Here is a 21,509-nt window from a genome sequence, read left to right as displayed (position 1 = left end):
GATAGGGAACCAACATATCAGAAAATCAATAAAGAAGTATCTTTAATTGATACCTTGTCTTTAGAAATGCATCCCTGGTACACAAGGTGTTGAGCACTGGGGAATTCTGGAAGAAGTGTTCCAGTTTTTGAACTTAGTGAATATTTACGAGTGAAGCCACCCTATAATTTAGAAAAATGAAAATAAATAAATCATTATCAACTATTTGGCTCTGAAATACCATTCTAATAAAATAGAAACCCATAAAATATCATTCTTCTTCATCCTGCAAACGATGACAAATTAAGAGATTTTGGTAAACTGTTCAGATCATTCAATTGAACAAAGAAGAGCTGTCAGCAGAATCGTTGTTTCCAAATCATAAATAATTTCATAGTCAGGATATTTTCCCTATTATTTTGGATTTTAGTTTTGAACATTTGTCAGTTTATACAACTTTTAGAAATTTAATTTTAGTTCACATTTGTTAATGGCATAAGTTTTGAAAGACCTACTTTTAGAACTGTTGAATTTGAACTATATGAGGATCAAGAATTGCCAAATCCATTTATGGATTGTGTAAACAAGATGATAAGAAGTTAACTAATTTGTTTAGTCTCAGAAATAATTAGTGATAGCTTGGGAGTGGAGCTTAAGTCTTCTCATTCCCAAATTGGTACTCTGGACTTTCTCATCTCAACCTTACCCCACCCTGAATTTACATATGTGTTCTTCTTTTGATCCCTTGGAGAATAGCATACTTCTAGTAGTCTTCAAAAATTAGAAAAAGTGGCAAAAAACAAATAATATATAATGCCACAGGGTTGATGTACCTACAAAAAATCCACACAGAAAGAGAGAATGCATATTTGTGATGGAACCAGAGCCTCAGCAAATCCGTCTCCCAGGTCATAACTAATTGTTCCTGCCCCTCAAACACAGTTTTAGCAAACTGGATCATAATAAAAAGTTTAGGCAAAGAATGAAATTGTGACTATAGAATAGGAAGGAAAGTATTCCTGGCAAGGACAAAATTTCATTCTTTCCCATAGTTTTCCTGTATTTTCTTCTACACCTTTTGTATTTCTTTGTTTGTCTCTGTCATATTGAAGATTTATTGCTTATACAAGTTAGGTTCCTACCCTGTATTATCATTCCCAACATTTGTAGACTATTACAGACTTACATGTTAAATCACTAAGAAGTTGGGAGGACTTTCAGTCCTCAAAGCAGGTATTTTAAGAACATTGATTTCTCATTTGAACGGATTTGATATAAGCTTTCTCATTTGAACGGATTTGATATAAGCTTTCAAAAATTTTTTATTGAAAGTGCAGTAGAAATCTATTTCTTTCAGATTAGGTTTTAGTTATCACCCTTGTCATGCTTTATTTTCAAGTATGGATAGAAAAGAATTATTCTGATTAAATAATTCTTAAGGATTTAAAAAAAAAAATTTAAGTTTATTTATTTATTTTGAGAGAGAGCACAAGGGAACAGGGGAAGGGGAGAGAGAGAGGGGGAGAGAGAGAATGCCGAGCAGGCTCCGTGCTGTCAGTACAGAGCCCTATGCAGGGCTTGAACTCATGAACCATGAGATCATGACCTGAGCCAAAACCAAGAGTTGGACACTTAACTGACTGAGCCACCCAGGCGCCCCTAATTCTTAAGAAATTAATAAAGAACTACTATATAAATGATTAACTATCATGAACTGATATATTAGCACAGTTAATCCCAATCCACTCTACTTAATCAGTCTTAAGAATTCAAGATATATTTCAAATATTTTTGATGCTTGGATTTGTCATTTATGAGCATCAATCATCATTGTACAGTCAAAGAGTGGCATTGTCAATAAATTGGGAAAATAATAGGATGTGAGAAGTAAAGACTTTAATCTTAAAAGGAGGAAAAAGTAATTGGCAAAGAATATGAAACTAACATTTGATAGATAAACATAACAAAAATGCACTTAAATTCTAATTTTAGGAAAGTTTACATTGTTTTCTTATGCCTTTTCTCATGGGTGAAAAATCATGTTTATTCATCCCAAAATGTAATTCGGTGAGATTGGAAAAGAGAGATAGAGAAACAGAGACCAAACAATGGCAATACATGTGTTGTATTAAATCTAAGTTAGGAATATGAGATAGTCTCATTTCCATTGACAAATATAATTAATAATCAAAAATCTTTCCACAAAGGGAAAAAAACAGGCTCAGAAGATTTAATAGGTGAATTTTATCAAGCATTCAGAAAGCAGATATTTCAAACTTAAAAGATTTTTTTTTTCAGACAGTGGAAAAGAAGAACCTCTTTCCAATTCATTTGAAAACTTTTATGCCAAAACTGGACAAGGACAGAAAAAGAAAGAAAAATCATAGGCCAATACTGGTTATTATCATACTTGAAAAATCATAGGCCAATACTGGTTATTATCATACTTGAAACAGCACCAAATAAAATACTTGCAAACCAAATCCAACAGTCAATAAGAATGATAATAACCAAGTCAGGCTTAAACACACTACATTGACAGAAGAAAAGGCGGGGTGGGGGGTAGAATACCATATGTAATCATCTCAATTGATCCAAAAAAAGTATTTGTTAAAAATCCAGCCACCATTGGGGCACCTGGGTGGCTCAGTCGGTTAAGCGTCCGACTTCAGCTCAGGTCATGATCTCATAGTCCGTGAGTTTGAGCCCCGCGTCCGGCTCTGTGCTGACAGCTCAGAGCCTGGAGCCTGCTTCGGATTCTGTGTCTCCTCTCTGCCCCTCCCCTGCTCATGCTCTGTCTCTCTCTGTCTCAAAAATAAATAACAACATTTAAAAAAATCCAGCCACCATTCACTTCTCTTTCTCCCTCTCTGTCTATGCTAGAAACAGAAAAAAATTTCCTTAATCATTCAATAATCTATCAAAATATCAAAAAATAAAAAATATGAAAATAATCTAACAAAAACCCACAGCAAATATCATACTTAATAGTAAATAGCAAGTTCATTACTATTTGACCTGTTTTACAAGAAATATTAAAGACAGTCTTGTGGGTTAAAATGAAAGGACACTAGACAATAACCTGGAGTCATATGAAGAAATTATGATCCCAATAAAGGTAAACACATGGGCAATTATAAAACCTGGTATTATTATAGCAATAGCTGTAACTCCACTCTCTGTTTTCTACATGATTTAAGAGACCACTATTTCTCTTTTAAAAAAAACAATTAGTCTAAAAGCTAGTATTATTGTAACTTTGGTTTGTAACTCCACATTTTCTTTTCTACATGATTTAAAGACTAATGCATTATTTAAAAACAACTATTAGTATATGTATTTTGGACACACAATTTATAAAGATGTAATTCTGTAACATCAATAACTGAAAGAGGTAAGGACCAAACTTGAAAGGAGCAATGTTATGTATATTATTGAAGTTAAGCTGGTATAAATTCAAGTTAGAATGCTATAACTTTAGGATAATAAATGCAATCCCCATGGTAGCCAAAAAGAAATTAGTTGCATAATATACACCAAAGCAAATGAGAAGGGAATTAAAATATTCACTACCTAACAACAGAATACACATTTTTCACAAGTGCACATAGAACATTTTCAAGGTTGCACCATATGTGAGGCCACAAATTGAGTCTCAATGGATTTAAAAAGATAGATATAAAACAAAATATTTTATCTGGCCAAAATGGCATGAGGTTAGAAATCAAAGCAGAAGGAAAACTAGGAAAATTCACAAATTTGTGGAAATTAAACATGCTCTTTTTTGAAAGTTTATTTATTTTGAGAGAGTGAGAATCCCAAGCAGTCTCTACTGTCAGCACAGAGCCTGACACGAGGCTCAATCTCACAAACCATAAGATCATGACCGGAACTGAGATCAAGGGTCAGACACTTCACCGACTGAGCCACCCAGGCACTCCAGTAGATCAAAGGAGAAATTATAAGGGAAATTAGAAAATTCTTAGAAATGAATGAAAATGGAAACATACTACATTAAAATTACAGGATGCAGTGAAAGTGGTGCCAAGGAAATTTATAGCTATAAATGCTTACATTAAAAAATCTCGAATCAACAATCTAAGTAAACAACTTCAGGAACTAGGAAAAGAACAAACTAAACCCAAGTTGGGCAGAAGAAAGGAAATAATAAAGATGAGAACAGAGATAAAATGAAATAGAGAATAGAAAAACAATAAAGAAAATCAATGAAACCAAAGGTTAGTTCTTTAAAAAGGTCAAAATTGACAAATTCATAGGTAGACTGACTGAGAAGAAAGAATAGAGAAGACTCAAATGATTAAAATAAAAAAAAGGAAAAACTCCTGAGTCTACCGAGAAAGGATTTTAAGAGAATACATGAACAAATGTACATCAACAAGTTGTTTAACCTAGATGAAATGGATAAATTCCTAGAAACACAAATTCTACCAAGATTGAATCACAAAGAAAGAGAATACAGTATCTGAATCAGTCTATAATCAAGGAAATTGAATTAGTAATCACAAATCTGACAAAGAAAGGCTCTGATCCTATGGTTTCACTAGTGAATTGTACCAAACATATAAAGAAGAATTAACACCATACTTTCTTGAAGTTTTGCCAAAAATTGAGGAGGAAGGAACACTTTTTAACTCATTTTATGAGGCCAACATTATTTTGATACCAAAGTCAGACAAAAACACAAGGGAAAAAAACAAAACAGGCCAATATACCTTATGAACATTCATGCATAAATCCTCAGCAAAATACTAATAAAGTGAACTCAGCAACATGTTAGAAAGATTATACACCATGACCAAGTGAGATTTATTCCTTGGATGCAAAAATCAATCAGTGTAATAGACCACCTTAACAGAATAAAGAGAGGAAAACACATGATTTCAATCGATGCATTTGACAAAATTTGACACACTTTCCCAATAATAACAAACTAGGAATTTACCTCAACATGATAAAAGTCACATCAAAAACCCACAGCAAACATCATATTCAATAGTGAAAGACCAAAAGCATTTCCTTAAGAGCAGGAACAAGGCAAGAATGCCCATTTTCACTGCTTCTTTTCAACATAGTACTGGACGTCCTAGCCAGAACAGTTAGGTAAGAAAAAGAAACAAAATGCATCCAAATTGGAAAGAAAGAAGTAAAATTATCTGCTTGCAGATGATACGATCTTATATGTAGGAACCCATAGAGATTGCACAAACACAAAAAAAACCCTGTTAGAAATAAGTGAATCTAGCACAGTAACAGGATACAGTCAACATGAAAAACTCAGTTGTATTTTCATAACAATGAACAATATGAAAAGAATTAAGAAAACAATTTTACTTACAATAGTATTAAAAAGAATAAAATACATGGGAATTAACTTAACCAAGGAGGTAGAAGACTCATATAATGAAAATTATGAAATAATGCTCAAAGAAATTAAAGCATAAAGGAAAGACATCCTATGTTCATGACTTGGAAAACTTACTGTTATGATGTCAATAGTACCCAAAACAATCCACAGATTCAATGCAAAATCTTAATGATGGTTTTTGCAGAAATAGAAAAATCCATCCTAAAATTCATATGGACTCTCAGGAACCCCAAATAGTAAAAACAATCTTGAAATAAAAACTAAGTTGGAGAAGTCACAATTCCTGATTTTAAAACTTACTAAAAAGCTACAATAATCAAAAGAGAGTAGTGTTGACACAAAGACAAACATACAGTGGAACAGAACAGAACACTCAGAAGTAAACCCTCACAAAAACTGCCACATGATTTTTGACAAAGGTACCAATAGCGTTCGATGGGGAAAGGGCAGTCTTTTCAACAAATGGTGCTGGAAAAATTGGATATCCACAGGTGAAAGAATGAAGATAAGCCTTTACCAAATACCATGTAACAAATTAATTCAAAATGAATCAGATATTCAAAATATAAGACCTAAACTATGCAATTCTCAGAAGAAATGATAGGGAAAAATCATCATAACTTTAGATTTGGCAATGATTTCTTAGATATGAGAACAAAAACAAAAACAGACAAATTGGACTTGCTAAAAATTAAAAACTTCTGTGCATCAAAGAACACTGCCAACAGAGTAAAAAGATAATCAATGGAATGGGAGAAGATATTCCCATATCATATATCTGATAAGGGATTAATATCCAGGACATATGGAGAACTTGTAAAACTTAACAACAACAAAACAAACAGCCTGCTTCAAAAATGGACAAAGGATGTGGACAGACATTTCTCTGAAGAAGATATACATTAGTCAACAAGGACATGAAATGATACTCAATATTGCTAATCATTAGGGAAATATTTCAAAGAAGAGAACTGGCCAATAAAAACCCTAAAAAATGCAACCTTGTATTTTTGATGCAGTTATTAAAAGCAATTTTCAAATGAAAATCACAGGTGCCATTTTGCATCCATTGGATTGGCAAGAACTAAAATGTCATTCAATGCCACGTATCAGTGAGAATGTGGAACAAAAGGAATGCTCACACATGGTTGGGCAGATATAAATTGATATAACCATTTTGGAAAACAACTTCATCTTAACTAGTAAAGTTAGGCATGAGCGTATCCTAGAACCTGGAATTCCATTTCTGCACATGTGTGCCTGGAGGATGTTCATGCACTAGTTTTTCAGAAAAAAAAAAGTCCACCCCTGTTGAGATGAGCACTGGGTGTTGTATATAAGCGATAAACCATGGGAATCTATCCCCAAATCCAAGAGCACCCTTTACACGCTGTATGTTAGCCAGTTTGACAATAAATTATATTTAAAAAGAAAAGAAAAGAAAAAAGTCCACCAACAATGGAATAAATAAATGCACTGTGATATTTTCACAGTGGAATATTACACAGCAGTACAAATAAGGGTATTAAAGCTACCTATACATCAACATTGATCAATCACAAAATCTAATGCTGGATGAAACCAGAAGGTCTACAAAAAAATGAATCCATTCTATGTAGGGCACATAATGAACAATACACTGGCAATAATAAATGGGGTAATAAAACAATACATAGAATTATTCATCATTTTGAAGTATATGGTTCAGTGGTATTAAGTATATTCATATTGTTGTGTAGCCATAACCACATTGTTTAGGTATATATTCATAAGTGATCAACTTTAAGGAAAAACACAGTAGTGATTAACACCAAATTTTGGACAGCAGTATCTTTTGGTAGGTGATTGGGATGGGGGCACAGAGAGGACTTCTCTCCATTAAGCTGTGGGGTAGATCTTGAATTTTTATCTTAGGTTATTTTTTAAATGCATGGGTGCACCTGGGTGGCTCAGTTCATTGAGCATCCGACTTTGGCTCTGATCATGATCTCGCAGTTCATGATTTCGAGACTCGCGTTCCGCTTGTGCTGACAGCTCAGAGCCTGGAGCCTGCTTCAGATTCTGTGTCTCCCTCTCTCTCTACCCCTCCCCAACTTGCACTCTGTCTCTCTCAATGACAAATAAACATTAAAAAAAAATTTTAATAAAAAAATAAAATAAAATGTGTATGTGTGTGTTATGAACAATACATTTCCAAATAAAAAGAATGTTAGAAGGGCGCCTGGGTGGCTCAGTCGGCTGGGCGTCTGACTTCAACTCAGGTCATGATCTCACGGTCCATGAGTTCGAGCCCCGCGTCGGGCTCTGTGCTGACAGCTCAAAGCCTGGAGCCTGCTTTGGATTCTGTGTCTCCCTCTCTCTCTGACCCTCCCCTGTTCATGCTCTGTCTCTCTCTGTCTCAAAAATAAATAACCATCAAAAAAAATTGTTTTAAATGTTAGAGTGCTAAGGAAACACATATTAAGGAACAAAGTATATCTATTATATTTAAATACTTATTTAAAACTCTCATCTTGATAAATAGTAGTTTTGTGTAATAGACGCCAGCAACATTTGGAATCAACAGGAGGCAAAAGTGCCGAAGGAAAAAGTTTAAAAATTAAATTTGTTGGATATGTTAACAATTGTGTGCAAAGTTGGTATAAATCAAATAATAATGTGCAGTCCAAAACATGCAGCACAAAAAGAAAGAAACAATTGATAATCTGGGAAAAAAAGTAAAACACGATCATTTTAATTACATTAATATGTTTGCTATTTTAATTGCACCAAAACTGGTGCCCGTCATAGGCCAGTTACAGAGGTCTGGGAGGTGTGTGTGTGTGTGTGTGTGGGGGGGGGGGGGTGTCCCCCTCAACCAATGACTTCAGTACTCTTGGGTAAACTATGAAGTCTTATTTCCAAAAGAAAACAAGAAGAAACCTGCAGAAAAGAAACCATATGATTAGAAGGCAAGAGGGTCTGATTTATGAGGAAAGATTAAAGGATTTAAGCAGCACAGTTTGGCTAAGTGATGACCAAAAGAGAGCATGATAACAGTCTGTAAATATTTGCAAAGCATATACCAAGGAGGGAGGATTTGTTATTTATCTTGGTACAAAGTTGTTAAATGGCCATGAATGGTCGATGTTAAGGAGAAGGAAATTCAGGCTCAGAGAGACTTCCTGGTTGAAATGTATAAAATCAAAGGGGCTGGCTCCCTAAGAAATAATGGCAACTTCATTACTAGAGCTAGTTAAAACAAAGTTTGGTGCGCACTAGAAGATTCACAGGAAAAGAAAGGCTTTCTTTGATCAGGACAAAGCATTGAGAGTAGGTTTTGTTAGTTTTATTCCAGAGGATGAAAGGATTCTGAAACATTCTCTAAGACATTTCTGAAATTTGAATCACTACATTTATGAATCAAAATGTAAAATAATCCAAATTCATACCACAAGCTGATAATTACTCTTACCATCCTCTTCCTGTCCTTTTGTTTTACTTTTCTTATTTTCATTTTGTTTCCTTGTCTAGTATGAACTATTTAAAGCTCAAAAAGGGGGTGGATAAAGAATAATAAGTAGCCATGTACTAACCAACCAGATTGAGACATTACAAATTTGAAATATTAAAACAGTCTCTGTAGCCTTTCCTAATCTTATTACCTTCCTCCCCACAAGAAATAATGCTCTTCATTTAGTTTATATCATTCCTATTTAAACCTCTAAAAATTTATCTCATATGTAATACTCTTAAGCAACATATACTATTGCTTTAAAACTCGTATAATACGGTATATATCCTTCTACATTCAATACGTTTTCTTCACTCAACTTTAGGTTTTTGAGATGAATCTAATTTAATTCTTGTAGCTATAGTTCATTAATTTCCAAAGCGGTATAGTATTACCTTGTATAAATATATTAACATTTATTCTCTCACTGTATCATAATGGCCATTTGTTTTCCAGTATTCTGAGATTGCAAACAATACCGCAGTGTGCCTGCTTGCGCACCGTGTGAAGGTTTCTCTAGGAATACAGTCATACGGCATGTGCACTTTCAGCTTTACTAGTGATTGTCCCTTCTCTTGTTCACGAGCGTTCCTTTGCTCCACATGTCTGACGACGCTTATTTTCAGACTTTTGACTACTGTTATTCAAAAAATAGTGACATGACCATTTGTTATGGTTTTAATTTGCATTTCCCCGATGAAAACTTCTCTGATTAAGTTGAGCTCTTTTCACATGTTTCTTGGCAGGAATGGTATCCAAAATATTTGTTGACCCCATGTTATGGTCAGTCAGGAGGGGTGCCATGAATACCAATACTATTTGCAGTTATTATTTTTCATCTTGTATGAATTGCATATTCATATGCCATGTTATATTTCTACTGGGTTGTCTTTTTATTGTGGAGTTGAGTATTTTACATGTTCTAAAATAGTGCTGCCCAACAGAACTTTCTGTGATGCTGAAAATGTTCTGTCTACACTGCAATACTGTATATGATTATTATGGACCTGAAATGTAGCTAGTGTGACAAAATTGTAGGTAATTAATAGCCATATGTGGCTAATAGCTACTATATTGTACAGCATAGCTATATATATTAATCCTGTCACTCATATATGACATGTAAATATCCAGTTTTATTTACATTTGAAGTCACATATACATATATTTGCTTTTGTGTCCTCTTTTCTTCCTAATTAACATTTTTCCATGTCATTAAAAGAGATTTTTAATAAATGGCATAATATTTAGTCCCAAAAAAGTCCTATAAATGATGTCACCATGGGGCACCTGGGTGGCTCAGTCAGTTGAGCATCCGACTTCAGCTCAGGTCATGATCTCACAGTCTGTGAGTTCGAGCCCTGCGTGAAGCTCTCAGAGCCTGGGGCCTGCTTCGGATTCTGTGCCTCCCTCTCTCTCTGCCCCTCCCCTGCTTGTGGTCTGTCTATCTCTGTCTCAACAATAAATAATAATATTTTTTAAAAAAATGATGTCACCATTTCTTTATTGGTAGTAATGTAGGTTACACAGTTTTTCATAGTTGTCGATTACAATTTTTGCATAATATTTTGTAAGCATTTTCTGTTATTTCTGTATATGAGATTCATGCAAAAGTGAAACTGAGGGAAAAAAAGCATGAACACTTTGAAGACTTGATACAGATCTTACAATTTTTTTTCCAGGGAGTTTGGTCAGTATTCACCAGAGGGATACGAAACAGCTTATCTCACCAGAACTTCACCAACATCATCATATTAATTTCTAAATATTTGATAATTACAGAATTCAAAATTTTATTTATTTTTTATTTATTTGGCAGTCCATTTTTCATGCATTTATTGCCTTTTTCTTCCTTATGTGTATTTTCTATTCATGTCTTTTACTGTTTATTTTCATCTTCATAGTTTTCTATAAATTGATAGGATTTCTTCACTTAATAGAAATATTATCCCATTGTCATATTTGCTGAAAATATTTTCTCCAGTCTTTCTTTTGACTTCAAATTTTATATATCATGCTTTTGATACAAAAATAGTTTTCAATTTCTCCACTTTATATTTTTCCTTTGACTTCTTAAATTGTTTTCGTCTTAGAAAATCATTCCCAGCAGCTCTTTCTGCCCACAGGCCCTGTCCCCGTGCTTTAATAAAATCACCTTTTTTTGCACCAAAAAAAGGGAAAATCATTCTTTATCCAGAAATGAAGTAGATAAAAATGTTCCCTTCTAAGTACTGTTTTTATACTTAATAATTTATATGAAATTCATGAGGCATAATTTTTTTCCAAAATGGTCAATTTTTCTAACATCATGCTATGAAGAATTTTATTTATTTATTTGACACTGCATCCTCCTCCAAAAAACAATTAAGACAATTCACTGAAAAAAATTTTTTTCCTTCATTGGTTGTAATGTCTCTTTGATCATACATTAAATCCTTATTTATACTAGGGTCTTTTTTTCAGGTATCTAATCTCTGTTATGGATTTATTCTACCTACAGTTGAGCTTATATCATAGTGTCATAATATTTTGATATCTGCCAAACAAGTCCCTTTTCACTATTCTTATTTACATTTCTCTTAACTATTACTTTCTGTATATCCTTCTACATCAAGTATATAGTCATTTTAATCATTTCCAAAAATCAATTACCCACTCAAATTTTTATTAGAGTATTAAATGTCTAAATGAATTTAGGAAGAATTGGCCCATTTATAATATCTAACATACCTAGCCACTCATGTGGTATGTCTTTTCATTTAAAATTTTCATTTAAATAAAAAGCTTCTGCACAGCAAAGGAAACAACAAAACTAAAAAGCGGGGCGCCTGGGTGGCTCAGTCGGTTGAGCATCTGCCTTCGGCTCAGGTCATGATCTCACTGTTTGTGAGTTCGAGCCCCGTGTCGGGCTCTGTGCTGACAGCTCCGAGCCTGGAGCCTGCTTCGGATTCTGTGTCTCCCTCTCTCTCTCTGCCCCTCCCCCACTCGTGTTCTCTCTCTCTCTCTCTCACTCTCTCTCTCTCTCTCTCTCTCTCTCTCAAAAATAAACATTAAAAAAAAACTAAAAAGGAGCTTACTGAATGGGAGAAGATATTTGCAAATAACATATCTGATAAAGGGTTAGAATCCAAACTTTATAAACAACTGATACAACTCAATACCCAAAAAACAAACAATCCAATGAAAAAATGGACAGAAGACATGAACAGACACCAACAGACACATGAAAAGATTCTGAACATTTCTCAGCTTCAGGGAACTGCAAATCAAAACTACAGTGAGATATCACCTCACACCCGTCAGAATGGCAAAAATCAAAAGCACAAGAAACAACCAGAATTGGTGAGGATGTAGAGAAAAAAAAAAAAACCCTCTTGCACTGTTGGTAGGAATGCAAACTGGTGCAGCCACTGTGGAAAACAATATGGAGGTTCCTCAAAAAATTAAAAATAGAACTATCTTACAATCCACTACCAATGTTTCCCAGCTAAAATCAGGCGCTTCTCTCCATCTCTGGAGCTATCATCCTCGTCCAGATATTCTTTCATCCAGACTTATCCCCAAATCTATAACATGATGCTCCTTGTTTGCCTTCCCATATGTCAGTGGTTGACATTTGGTAACATCAGAGACATTTCTGCTTGTACAAGAGGAGGGTGTGGAATCTGGTGAGTAGAAGCCAGAGATACCATGATGTTGCTAAACATCTTGCAGTGCACAGGACATCCCTCACAACATAGAATTATATAGCCCAAAACATGAGTAATACCAAGTTTGAGAAACCCTAACCTATAATGTTACATTGATTCCATCACTGTTACTCTTTTTCCTGACTCCACTCCAAATTCCCACTTATTCTCAGTTCTTTCCTTGAATGTCACTTCCCATGGAAAATGTCCCTAACCACTTAAACTAGGTTGATACCCATGACACTCCTTATAATTGCATATAATTACTTTAAAAGATATGTTTTCCTGCTACACTGTAAAAGAGAAATTCTATCCATTCACTATTTTGTTCCTTAGTATCTGTAACTCCATCTATCGATTAATATCTTGAGCATGAGTTTTAAAAAGTAGAACTTAATTCAGAATTTGAAAAAAGCAAACACATCTCTCAGCCTCAGTTTTCTTAGCTGTAAGTTAGTAATGCTAACACCAGTTTTCCCTACCTCACAGTTAGTAGCGTTCAAATGAACTGTAATATATGCAAGTTGACACTGAAAGTCTCACGTCCTGAGCAAACTATGATGGTTGATCACTCAGGTACCAAATAATTTTTTTTTAAATTTCAGCTTTGAGGGGGGCCTGGGTGGCTCAGTCGGTTAAGTGTCCGACTCTTGATCTCAGCTCAGGTCATGATCTCAAGGTTCGTGAGTTCAAGCCCCGCATCAGGCTCTGTGCTAACAGCATGGAGCCTGCTTGGGATTCTGTCTCTCCTTCTCTCTGCCCCTCCCCTGCTGTGCTCTCTCTCTCTCTCTCAAAATAAGTAAATAAACTAAAAAAAGATGTTTTTAAATAAAAAATAAATAAATAAAATTTCAGCTTTGTTAAACAAAATTCCATTATTTTTTAAGTGTTTAGAGTAGTTCCGAGCCTTTAGAAAGCCCTTGTGCTAATTTCTATAATCATCATAATAATGATGCTTTATTGTTGTTGCAGTCTTTGGAAATATCAGCTATATGACAGCCTAACAAAAATATTTTAGTTTAAATTTGTTAACAAGATCTACACCCGAATTTGTAGTGCACTCTTCTAAGGAGGAAACAGTACACTGGAGAAACATTTTTTCTTTTATTCTGTAAAATGAGCCTTGCCATACACATGCCGTAATAGCTGATGGCTCACTAAGTACCACCAACCTCATCAAAGTGGTAGAAAGAACACCTGAGAGAAATTACTTAAATTCCCTATTGACATAAACTTCAGTCAACTGAAGTGTATTTCTAAGTCAATATTTTTGCACTTTCACAACTGTTTATCTAATAAAGAGCTATTATTTCATTGATAAAAAGAGCAATCTAGAGGATTTTATTATGTAATTAGCCATTAACTGTATTAAAAGCACTGGTGGGAAGAAATTGGTCATTTCAAAGGGTTGGGGGCTTTCTATTATTTCTTAAGATAATATGCTTGCATCATTTCACCAAACTAATGGAGTTACAACCTCAGGTCCAGATTTACCACACAACACATTGTCATGTGCCCTTAGTTCTGTGGCACCTCTTTTTAATGATTAGATAACTTGAGGATAATGAAGGCCTTATCGCGTGCCTAATTAGCCATGCAGTCCCTAATGGTAGTCTAACTCATTTAGATAAAGTCAGTTTGCTGATCTGTTCTTTGGTTGGGGGTGGGGAGTGGAAGGGGTGTCTAGGGAGAAAGTGTGTGAGTGTGTGTATGTTAGAGAGATGTACCCTTTCTCCCTAGCTCCCACCTCCACCATCCACCCTGTCTCCACACTGCAGAAGAGGTCAGCAAACTGACTATACATACACATACACTCACACAAAGTGGTTAAAACAAACCACAGCATAACATTTGGGTTTCTTGATAACTCTTAAAGGTTTTGTCTAAATGGCTATATTCCGAATACCAATTCCTTCCATATCCTCAGCTTTAGACTTTTTGTTTATATTCAACTGGAAATGTCTTAGATCTGTAAAGGTCTTTTTTTTTTTTTTTTTTTTTGCAATCTCTTAAGTATCTGATATTAGGTGAGAATAACTGAAAAATTACCCTTCCTACGTTAATTGGAAATTGTTCAGTAGGTCCATGTAAAGAATAATCAGTAGCCCCAAATCTAACAGCTCTCTCTGAAGTTCTCAATCATTTAATGGGCTCCTAATAAATTAACATTTATTTCTATATTTGCCAATGAGGAGGGTTAGCATGTATTATTTAGTTTGTAGTACATATTATAGCAGATAAAATAGAAATGAAAGTAATTCTTACCTCATTCTTCAGCTTGCTTCCAGAAAACCTTAAAAATCAGTATATTCTCCATTAGTTAACATATAAATATCCAGTTATAGCAATCAAGGAAATGCAGAGGACCCACAATAGTGGTAACTTTGGATCATGATTAGCAAAAGAAACCTGGAGAAATCTGCTTGATTTTCAAAGAGACCCAAGCATTCTTATCAACTTACTTAAAAAAATAAATCTATTAAGGAAAAGTAAATGAAGCATATTTAAGGAAATCTGATAGGATCTGCAAAGAACATTTGATATTAAATATTCATTTGTATTCTAGCCTGTATTTTCATGTTGCAGTTAGTTGTAGCCAATAAGCTGCCATTATGTTCTTCACCATGTCTGAGTTCATCTTAGTATGACTCAGGTGAATAAAATTATTTTTTTACACATGTCACTTTACTTTTCAAAAAAATTTATTCTTTTGAGAGCTAAGAGGAGTTTTTGGTAAATCATACTATAAGGCAATCTCAGATGTAGATTTAATTACTAAGAGCTCCAGTATATGAAAAATAGTAATTGTATATTATCACTGGTTTTATTGGATATCACCCCAATAATGACCTCCTCCTGATGGTTAATGGCAGGTTAGAGAAATGTGTTATGATCCTTTGTGTATTCCCTTTCACAGAGACTCAAACAGGGCAGTAACTTTATCTCACTTAAGGTAAGCTGGTATTCAAAGCATGTATTATTAGTGATGAGTTATCATAAACTTTTCATCTTTGTAAGGTACTGATGAAGCACAGAGATTTTTATGTTATTTTATATTATTTTTAGAGGCTTTATAACCAATGTGGGTCTCAAACTCATGACCCCGAGACTAAGAGTCTCATGCTCTACCAACTGAGTCAGCCAGGTGCCCCAAAGACAGAGATTTTTAAAACAGGTTATTTCTTGGGAGAAAAACATACATTTTCTGCCCTTATTTTACTGATTCCAGCCTGAAAACAGACTCAGCCTTGTGAGTAAATACTAATTTAAAAACAATTCTGCTTCCTTGATTTTTCCTTTTCATCTCTCCAGTATACCTTGTTCACTATTAATTTCTCATTAATGATTGAAAATTACATAAATTACCCAATAATCTAGACCATATCATTGCAAATGTCCATACAAAGTTGAAATTAAGGTCTGATGCTTAAAAGAAAACATTTCAATAAGCAAAATGAGAAAGTCTTTTATTCAATTGCTATTATGCATATTTCAGGAAATGCAAAGAATTTGTCTTGAAGAAAGTAGAACTCTACCTTGTCAGGCCCTTTCCAGAATAAACGGAGTGGTAATATGCACTGCTCTCTTTGATGCCAATCCCATAATAATGATACCTAGAGCAAGGACAGGAACCAGCTCTGTGTTAATGAAGGAGTTTTTGGAAGGGGAGAAGGAGATAAAAGTACAGCTGAGGGAAAGAACAGCTAAGAACTGAAACCCTCTGATCACCTTCCTTGCCTGATTTTTTTTCAAGTAGCATCTTAATGTGCTAAATCGCTTTGATGGTCATTAGTCCTACTTATGGTCATATTTCTGGCTCTAGGATTAAAAAAGGAGAACAGCCAATCCCCTTCTAACCTCTAAAATATAGGCTTCAAAAACCAAAAAATTTATAAATGTAGACATTTAAATGTAACCACTTAAATTTGTAAATGTCAGCACTGGCTCCAAGTATATCAAGTGTCATTCTGCTAATTACCGGTTCAATTTGAATTTAGTCAATTGAAAAAGAAAATGATAGGTTTCCTTTATAGTATATCTATTGGATGGAGTAAAAAGTATGACATTGTATGGAGGAAGATATTAATGTCGTGCATAGGAATACATATGAAGCATGTGATCTTTCAAACGTTATTTTCCTCATGAGGAATGAGAAGCCCAATTCACTGTCATTTTCACTTCAAACTTTTGTGCAACAATGAGGGAAAAAAAAACTGTACCATGAATCAATGGAAATATGAAACAGGGAATGTAACAGCGTCACAAATACTTTATTATAAATGTGTCTATGCATCCTGAGCCACTCACAAGTATAGCATTTCATCAGTTCTCAAGTTGTAGCTCATTCTCTTAAGCTGCAGACTCCTGACTTATTACACACCCAGGCACAAACACTATAATATTACACAAAAGCTAATCAAATAGTGGGAATTCAGTAAGGCTGGCTGAAGCCTAACTTCTGCCTTCCCTTTCCTTCCCAGCCCAGCACATGCAGCAGCACCATTTACTTGGTTACCTATTGTTTCAATTTGCATTCATCTAAAATCAAGCAAGGAATGAAATAAAAGTGAATAAAGGGGTTGCCAGGGGACTCCGCTGTAACCGTATTTAGAATTTCATAACTTAGCATCATCATCTGAGTTTAAAGTGGACAAGACAGTGCAGATCTAAGTTTCAAGGCCCCTTTTCTGACCTTAGCAATAAAAAAAAAATTAAAAAAAAAAAAGACTTGGCAGAACAAGTCCACCCCTAAACATTCCCAAGGCCCAGAACAAGAGTACAAATGAAAGCCCACATACCATATACTTAAATATTCAAATCTAAATCAAGCTAAAAAACTACTACATAAAATAACCTTGTCCTCCCAGCTTGACAGTTTTCCTCCATACTGATCTGGTAGGTGGGTTTGAATCTACAATTCTTCCATGTGTGAACATGGCGGTGGGAGAAGAGCCACCCTTAGCCCTTGTCTTCACAGCCCCTGCTCTTCTCTTCACTGTGAGGAGCCTCTTGTGAACACACAGCCTCCATGTCCAAGATCAATCCAACCTTCCAACCACCACCGCCAAAGAGCTACCTTCTGGTGGCTCAAGTCTATGTATACTGGTGGAACATAGCACCCTTCTCAGGATGGATGGGGGGAAAGAGCCCCACATAAGAGGGAGAAGGCAAGTCTGGGCTCTTTGGACAAAGAATTCTGGGGTTCTGGGGACCTGAAATGTGGGCTGGAAGGAGGATGTGGTCTCTCGATGGACACATTTATTCAGGCTCCTGGGGAAGAGGAAAGCTGGAGGAGGGCCAGAATAGAGCCCTCTAAACTGTGAGGCCCAGAGATGGGTTCTCTCCCATTAAGTTCTAAGGGCAAAGAAGTCACCTCTGATGACCCTGGGCTATTTGAGATAGAGAGAAAAGAGTTTTTAAATATGAAAACAAAAAATTACACATATTATATAAATGTTTTCAGAAAGAGCTATTATATTTGAGAAACAGTAATGGGGGGGTGATCAAGGTGAATGGTGATATTTTATGATTGCTGCACACTGGGAATAAGTTTTCAATACAAGGGCAATAAGTAGCCTGTTAACCTGAAACAGAAGAGGTGGGTTTTTGGGTTTTTTTTTTTTGAGGTGGTGGGGGGTAAGGGGAGAGACAGAGAGAGGGAGACAGAGGACCTGAAGCAGGCTCCACACTGTCAGCGCAGAGCCTGATGTGGGTCTCAAACTCATAAACTGTGAGACCATGACCTGAGCCGAAGCTGGAAGCCTAGTGGACTGAGCCTCCCAGGTGCCCCAAACAGAGGAGGTTTATAACTGCTCAAGTTTTACAATACAGAAAAGAATCCTATAGTAGAAGAAGAATAAAAAACCCATAAGGTATAATGAAACAGAGGGGGAAATGGAGGAAATGCAAAAGTGATGGAAACCCCAAAATATGGAAATGACTAAGTCTCCAGTGAGAAACTAAAAGAAGGAAGCTTATTTAAGTCGTAAAGACCTTACCAAAAGCATTTATATTAACAGAAATGGATAAGGAAAAGACCGAAAAACCATGAAAACAATGAGCAGATTTAGAGGATATTTGGCAAGTGTATTATAATTAATAATTATTATAAAAAGTTAATGAACCTAAGAGTCTGAAATAAATATTAATATTTTTAATCAAGATATAGAACTAAGATATCAAAGGGAATTTCTTTCTATTAGAAGAAATATAGCAAAAGATGTTTGAGAACAAGCAGATCTATTACAATGTAAACATATTGTAATTTCATTTTCTCTTGCAAAGTTTTCTGTTTATTCTCTAGAGGCTATAGTTTAAATAACTGTATTTTATCCACTTGCTGAAGCAATATATGTTAAACATTGCTTCAAAAGTTGATAATTTTCCTTTATTAGAACGTTGATCTTTTGTTTCTCATCTATCATCTTTTTTCAATATGTAGATAATATTATACCATGGTAAAGTGGTTTGTCATGCAGATTTGAGAAGAAATTACATTGCCCGGCGGTAGACAAAAGTCACTGGGCAAGTCAAAGGGATGACCAGGAGTTCAACAAATATTAGAAGACATACTGTGTCCTGACAACTATGCTAGATGTCAATACGATGAAAAAACAGACATGGGAAATCAGGGCAGGAAATTATACCCTTGTTCATGGCTTCCTGAGCCCGACCACTTGCCAGTCATGGAACAGTGACCACACTGACCAATACTGAGGCACATTTTACTTTCATTTTTAAAAATCACCTGATGATCAGGTTCTGTAAAAACTGCACCATCCTTTAGCACTCAAGAATCCTGACTAATGTGAATTTGTAATTTTTTCTTACTTATGACTTTTAAGGAAAGGGTATTCTGATTACACAATTCATTTGTTCCTTATTTTCTAAAATAACTGTATTATTTTGCCCTCTTCTTTCCAATAATAGGCAGAAGCATCTTTAAAAATGGAAGTGTATAATATTTCCAACTACATCTAGAGTCAAGAGTTTACATCTTACGGCCCCACCCCACCCCCAGCAAAAGAAAATCCTTTTAAAATAATGTATTTTATTAGTAGGCTAGATGTAAATGCTGCTATCAACCCAGACATGCACTGAGCACTCTTTGTTTCAATGGGTCATGTTGCCTCTGTACTTGAGAAGCAAAATCTTTTTTATAATTTTGTATCTCAAGTTTATTTGTGTTTAGAAATTCTTAAGTGAAAATATTTTGAATATGTTTGCACTCAGTATAAACACTTCCTCTTCTAGCTCAGCACAAATCATATTAAGCAAGCATTGATAACTAAAAAGAATCATTAAGACCTATACCATTGATCTGGATTTTTCTTATTTGATGATCCATATGTAAACAAGGACTTCTAGAATGTAAGCTCCCTATAATAGGAAATCAGTAAACGTTTGTTGAATAAATAAATAACATGGAAAAAGTTAGAAATAATAATATGTCATAAAGAACACTTTAGAAACAGGATTTTTTCAATTAAGGGCATACGTATAGTATCATATACTTAAATATATCAGCACAATTTTAAATTTGGTAGAGATGAAAGGATTTCTTGTCTAACATGATATAAGGAAATATACTAACTCCTTTAACCCTACCACAAACACAGTCTGAACTTATCTATCACTGTCACAATTACTTGTTGTCATAAATAACGTGTTTTCTCACCTTGGTACTCTTTGTTGAGTTCTTCATTGGGAATGACCTTATTCCTTCATGTCCTCATTTCTTACTCATAGCTCAGGCATTGTAATTTTAATGCATGAAGCTTGCCTGGTTTCTCAGGAATCTAAGGCCTCTATGCCCTTTGAACTCCTCTCTTGGTCATTTATCCCATGTAGTTTATATCTCATACCATTGGTGAGTGTATACGTGGCTTACCTCTCCTACTAAACTTTAGATTTAGAGGAAGGGAATTGTATCTTTTCCTTCATTGATTTCCTCCTTAGAAATTACTGTATAGAAAAATCTTCATTTATTGGATGAATCAATGTATCCTGCTAGAAATTTAGACGCTGATAAAACACAAATTCTCTTAAAGCCAATAGTTTCAATAACTTCTTTGTAGCACTGTTTATTCCCAGGTTACCAGTAAAATATTGGGGTTGAATAAAAGTTGTATAGCTAAACAATATATACAAAGGGCATGAAATTAGCATACTTAAGTAGAAAGACGATTGCTAGGAATATAAATCTTAATATTTTCCAATGATCATTGTAATGCTTTAGCACATCTCCTATCTAGTTTCTTCTGGAATTAATAAAATAAATCTTTACCCCTTAATCTTCCAGATACATGTTATCATTTGAGTGATGATTTCATGCCTTTGAGAACAGAGAAGAGATAATAAATGAGTAGCTCTGTCCTCCTAAAGGTAAACCTCATAAAACTAGGAAGAGTAATTTCATGTAAAATATACATGGATTTTTCATCTCAATCCTTACATTTTATAGCATTATTTCACTGTTAATATATTCCCATAAAATAAGTTTGCTGCAAAATATTTGCCAGAAATACTCCAGTATTACAAAGACCTATGTTGGTGCATGCTGAATAAAAAGCACTGTCTACATAAGTGTGGGATAACTAGTTTTAATTAGTTATTTTAATTTGTATACCACTACCCAATGCCTATTCTGTAGGTTACTCTGAATAGATTCCCAAACATTGCACAGTTCCTTCTCTCTATATGATTTTTACCCATTTTGCTTAAAAATGATATGTGAAAACTGCTTTAAAATCTTGGGTATGACTAGCTCATTTCTCTAAGAAAACGTTAGCATAATACAAGTAGTTTTGTGATTATCCAGCAAATTGTGTTCATTCACTAGTGTCAACTGTTCCTTAGTCTTATATCAAATAATAGATCGTTTACATTTTAGGAATAAAGAAGATTTATTAATTTTTATGTCCACATTTTAAAGTGAACACGTTATAAAATAGAAAATACT

General features: G+C 34.7%; 1 protein-coding gene across 1 annotated transcript in view; it reads right to left on the bottom strand.

Moving 5' to 3' along the window:
* Positions 1–21,509, bottom strand: part of RFX6 (regulatory factor X6) — a 54,826-nt gene that overhangs the window by 22,428 nt on the left and 10,889 nt on the right. Inside the window, exons 5-7 of the mRNA XM_049654236.1 lie at positions 16,084–16,161; positions 14,813–14,840; positions 54–161 (exon numbers count right to left, since the gene is read on the bottom strand). Of these exons, the coding sequence (XP_049510193.1) occupies positions 54–161; positions 14,813–14,840; positions 16,084–16,161 (214 nt within the window). The remainder of the gene's footprint in view (positions 1–53; positions 162–14,812; positions 14,841–16,083; positions 16,162–21,509) is intronic.

The sequence above is a fragment of the Panthera uncia genome (genome assembly GCF_023721935.1).
Source record: "Panthera uncia isolate 11264 chromosome B2 unlocalized genomic scaffold, Puncia_PCG_1.0 HiC_scaffold_24, whole genome shotgun sequence".
Classification (NCBI taxonomy): Eukaryota; Metazoa; Chordata; class Mammalia; order Carnivora; family Felidae; genus Panthera; species Panthera uncia.
Note: the sequence above shows the minus strand (reverse complement) of the source record. Positions and strands in the feature narration are given on the sequence as shown.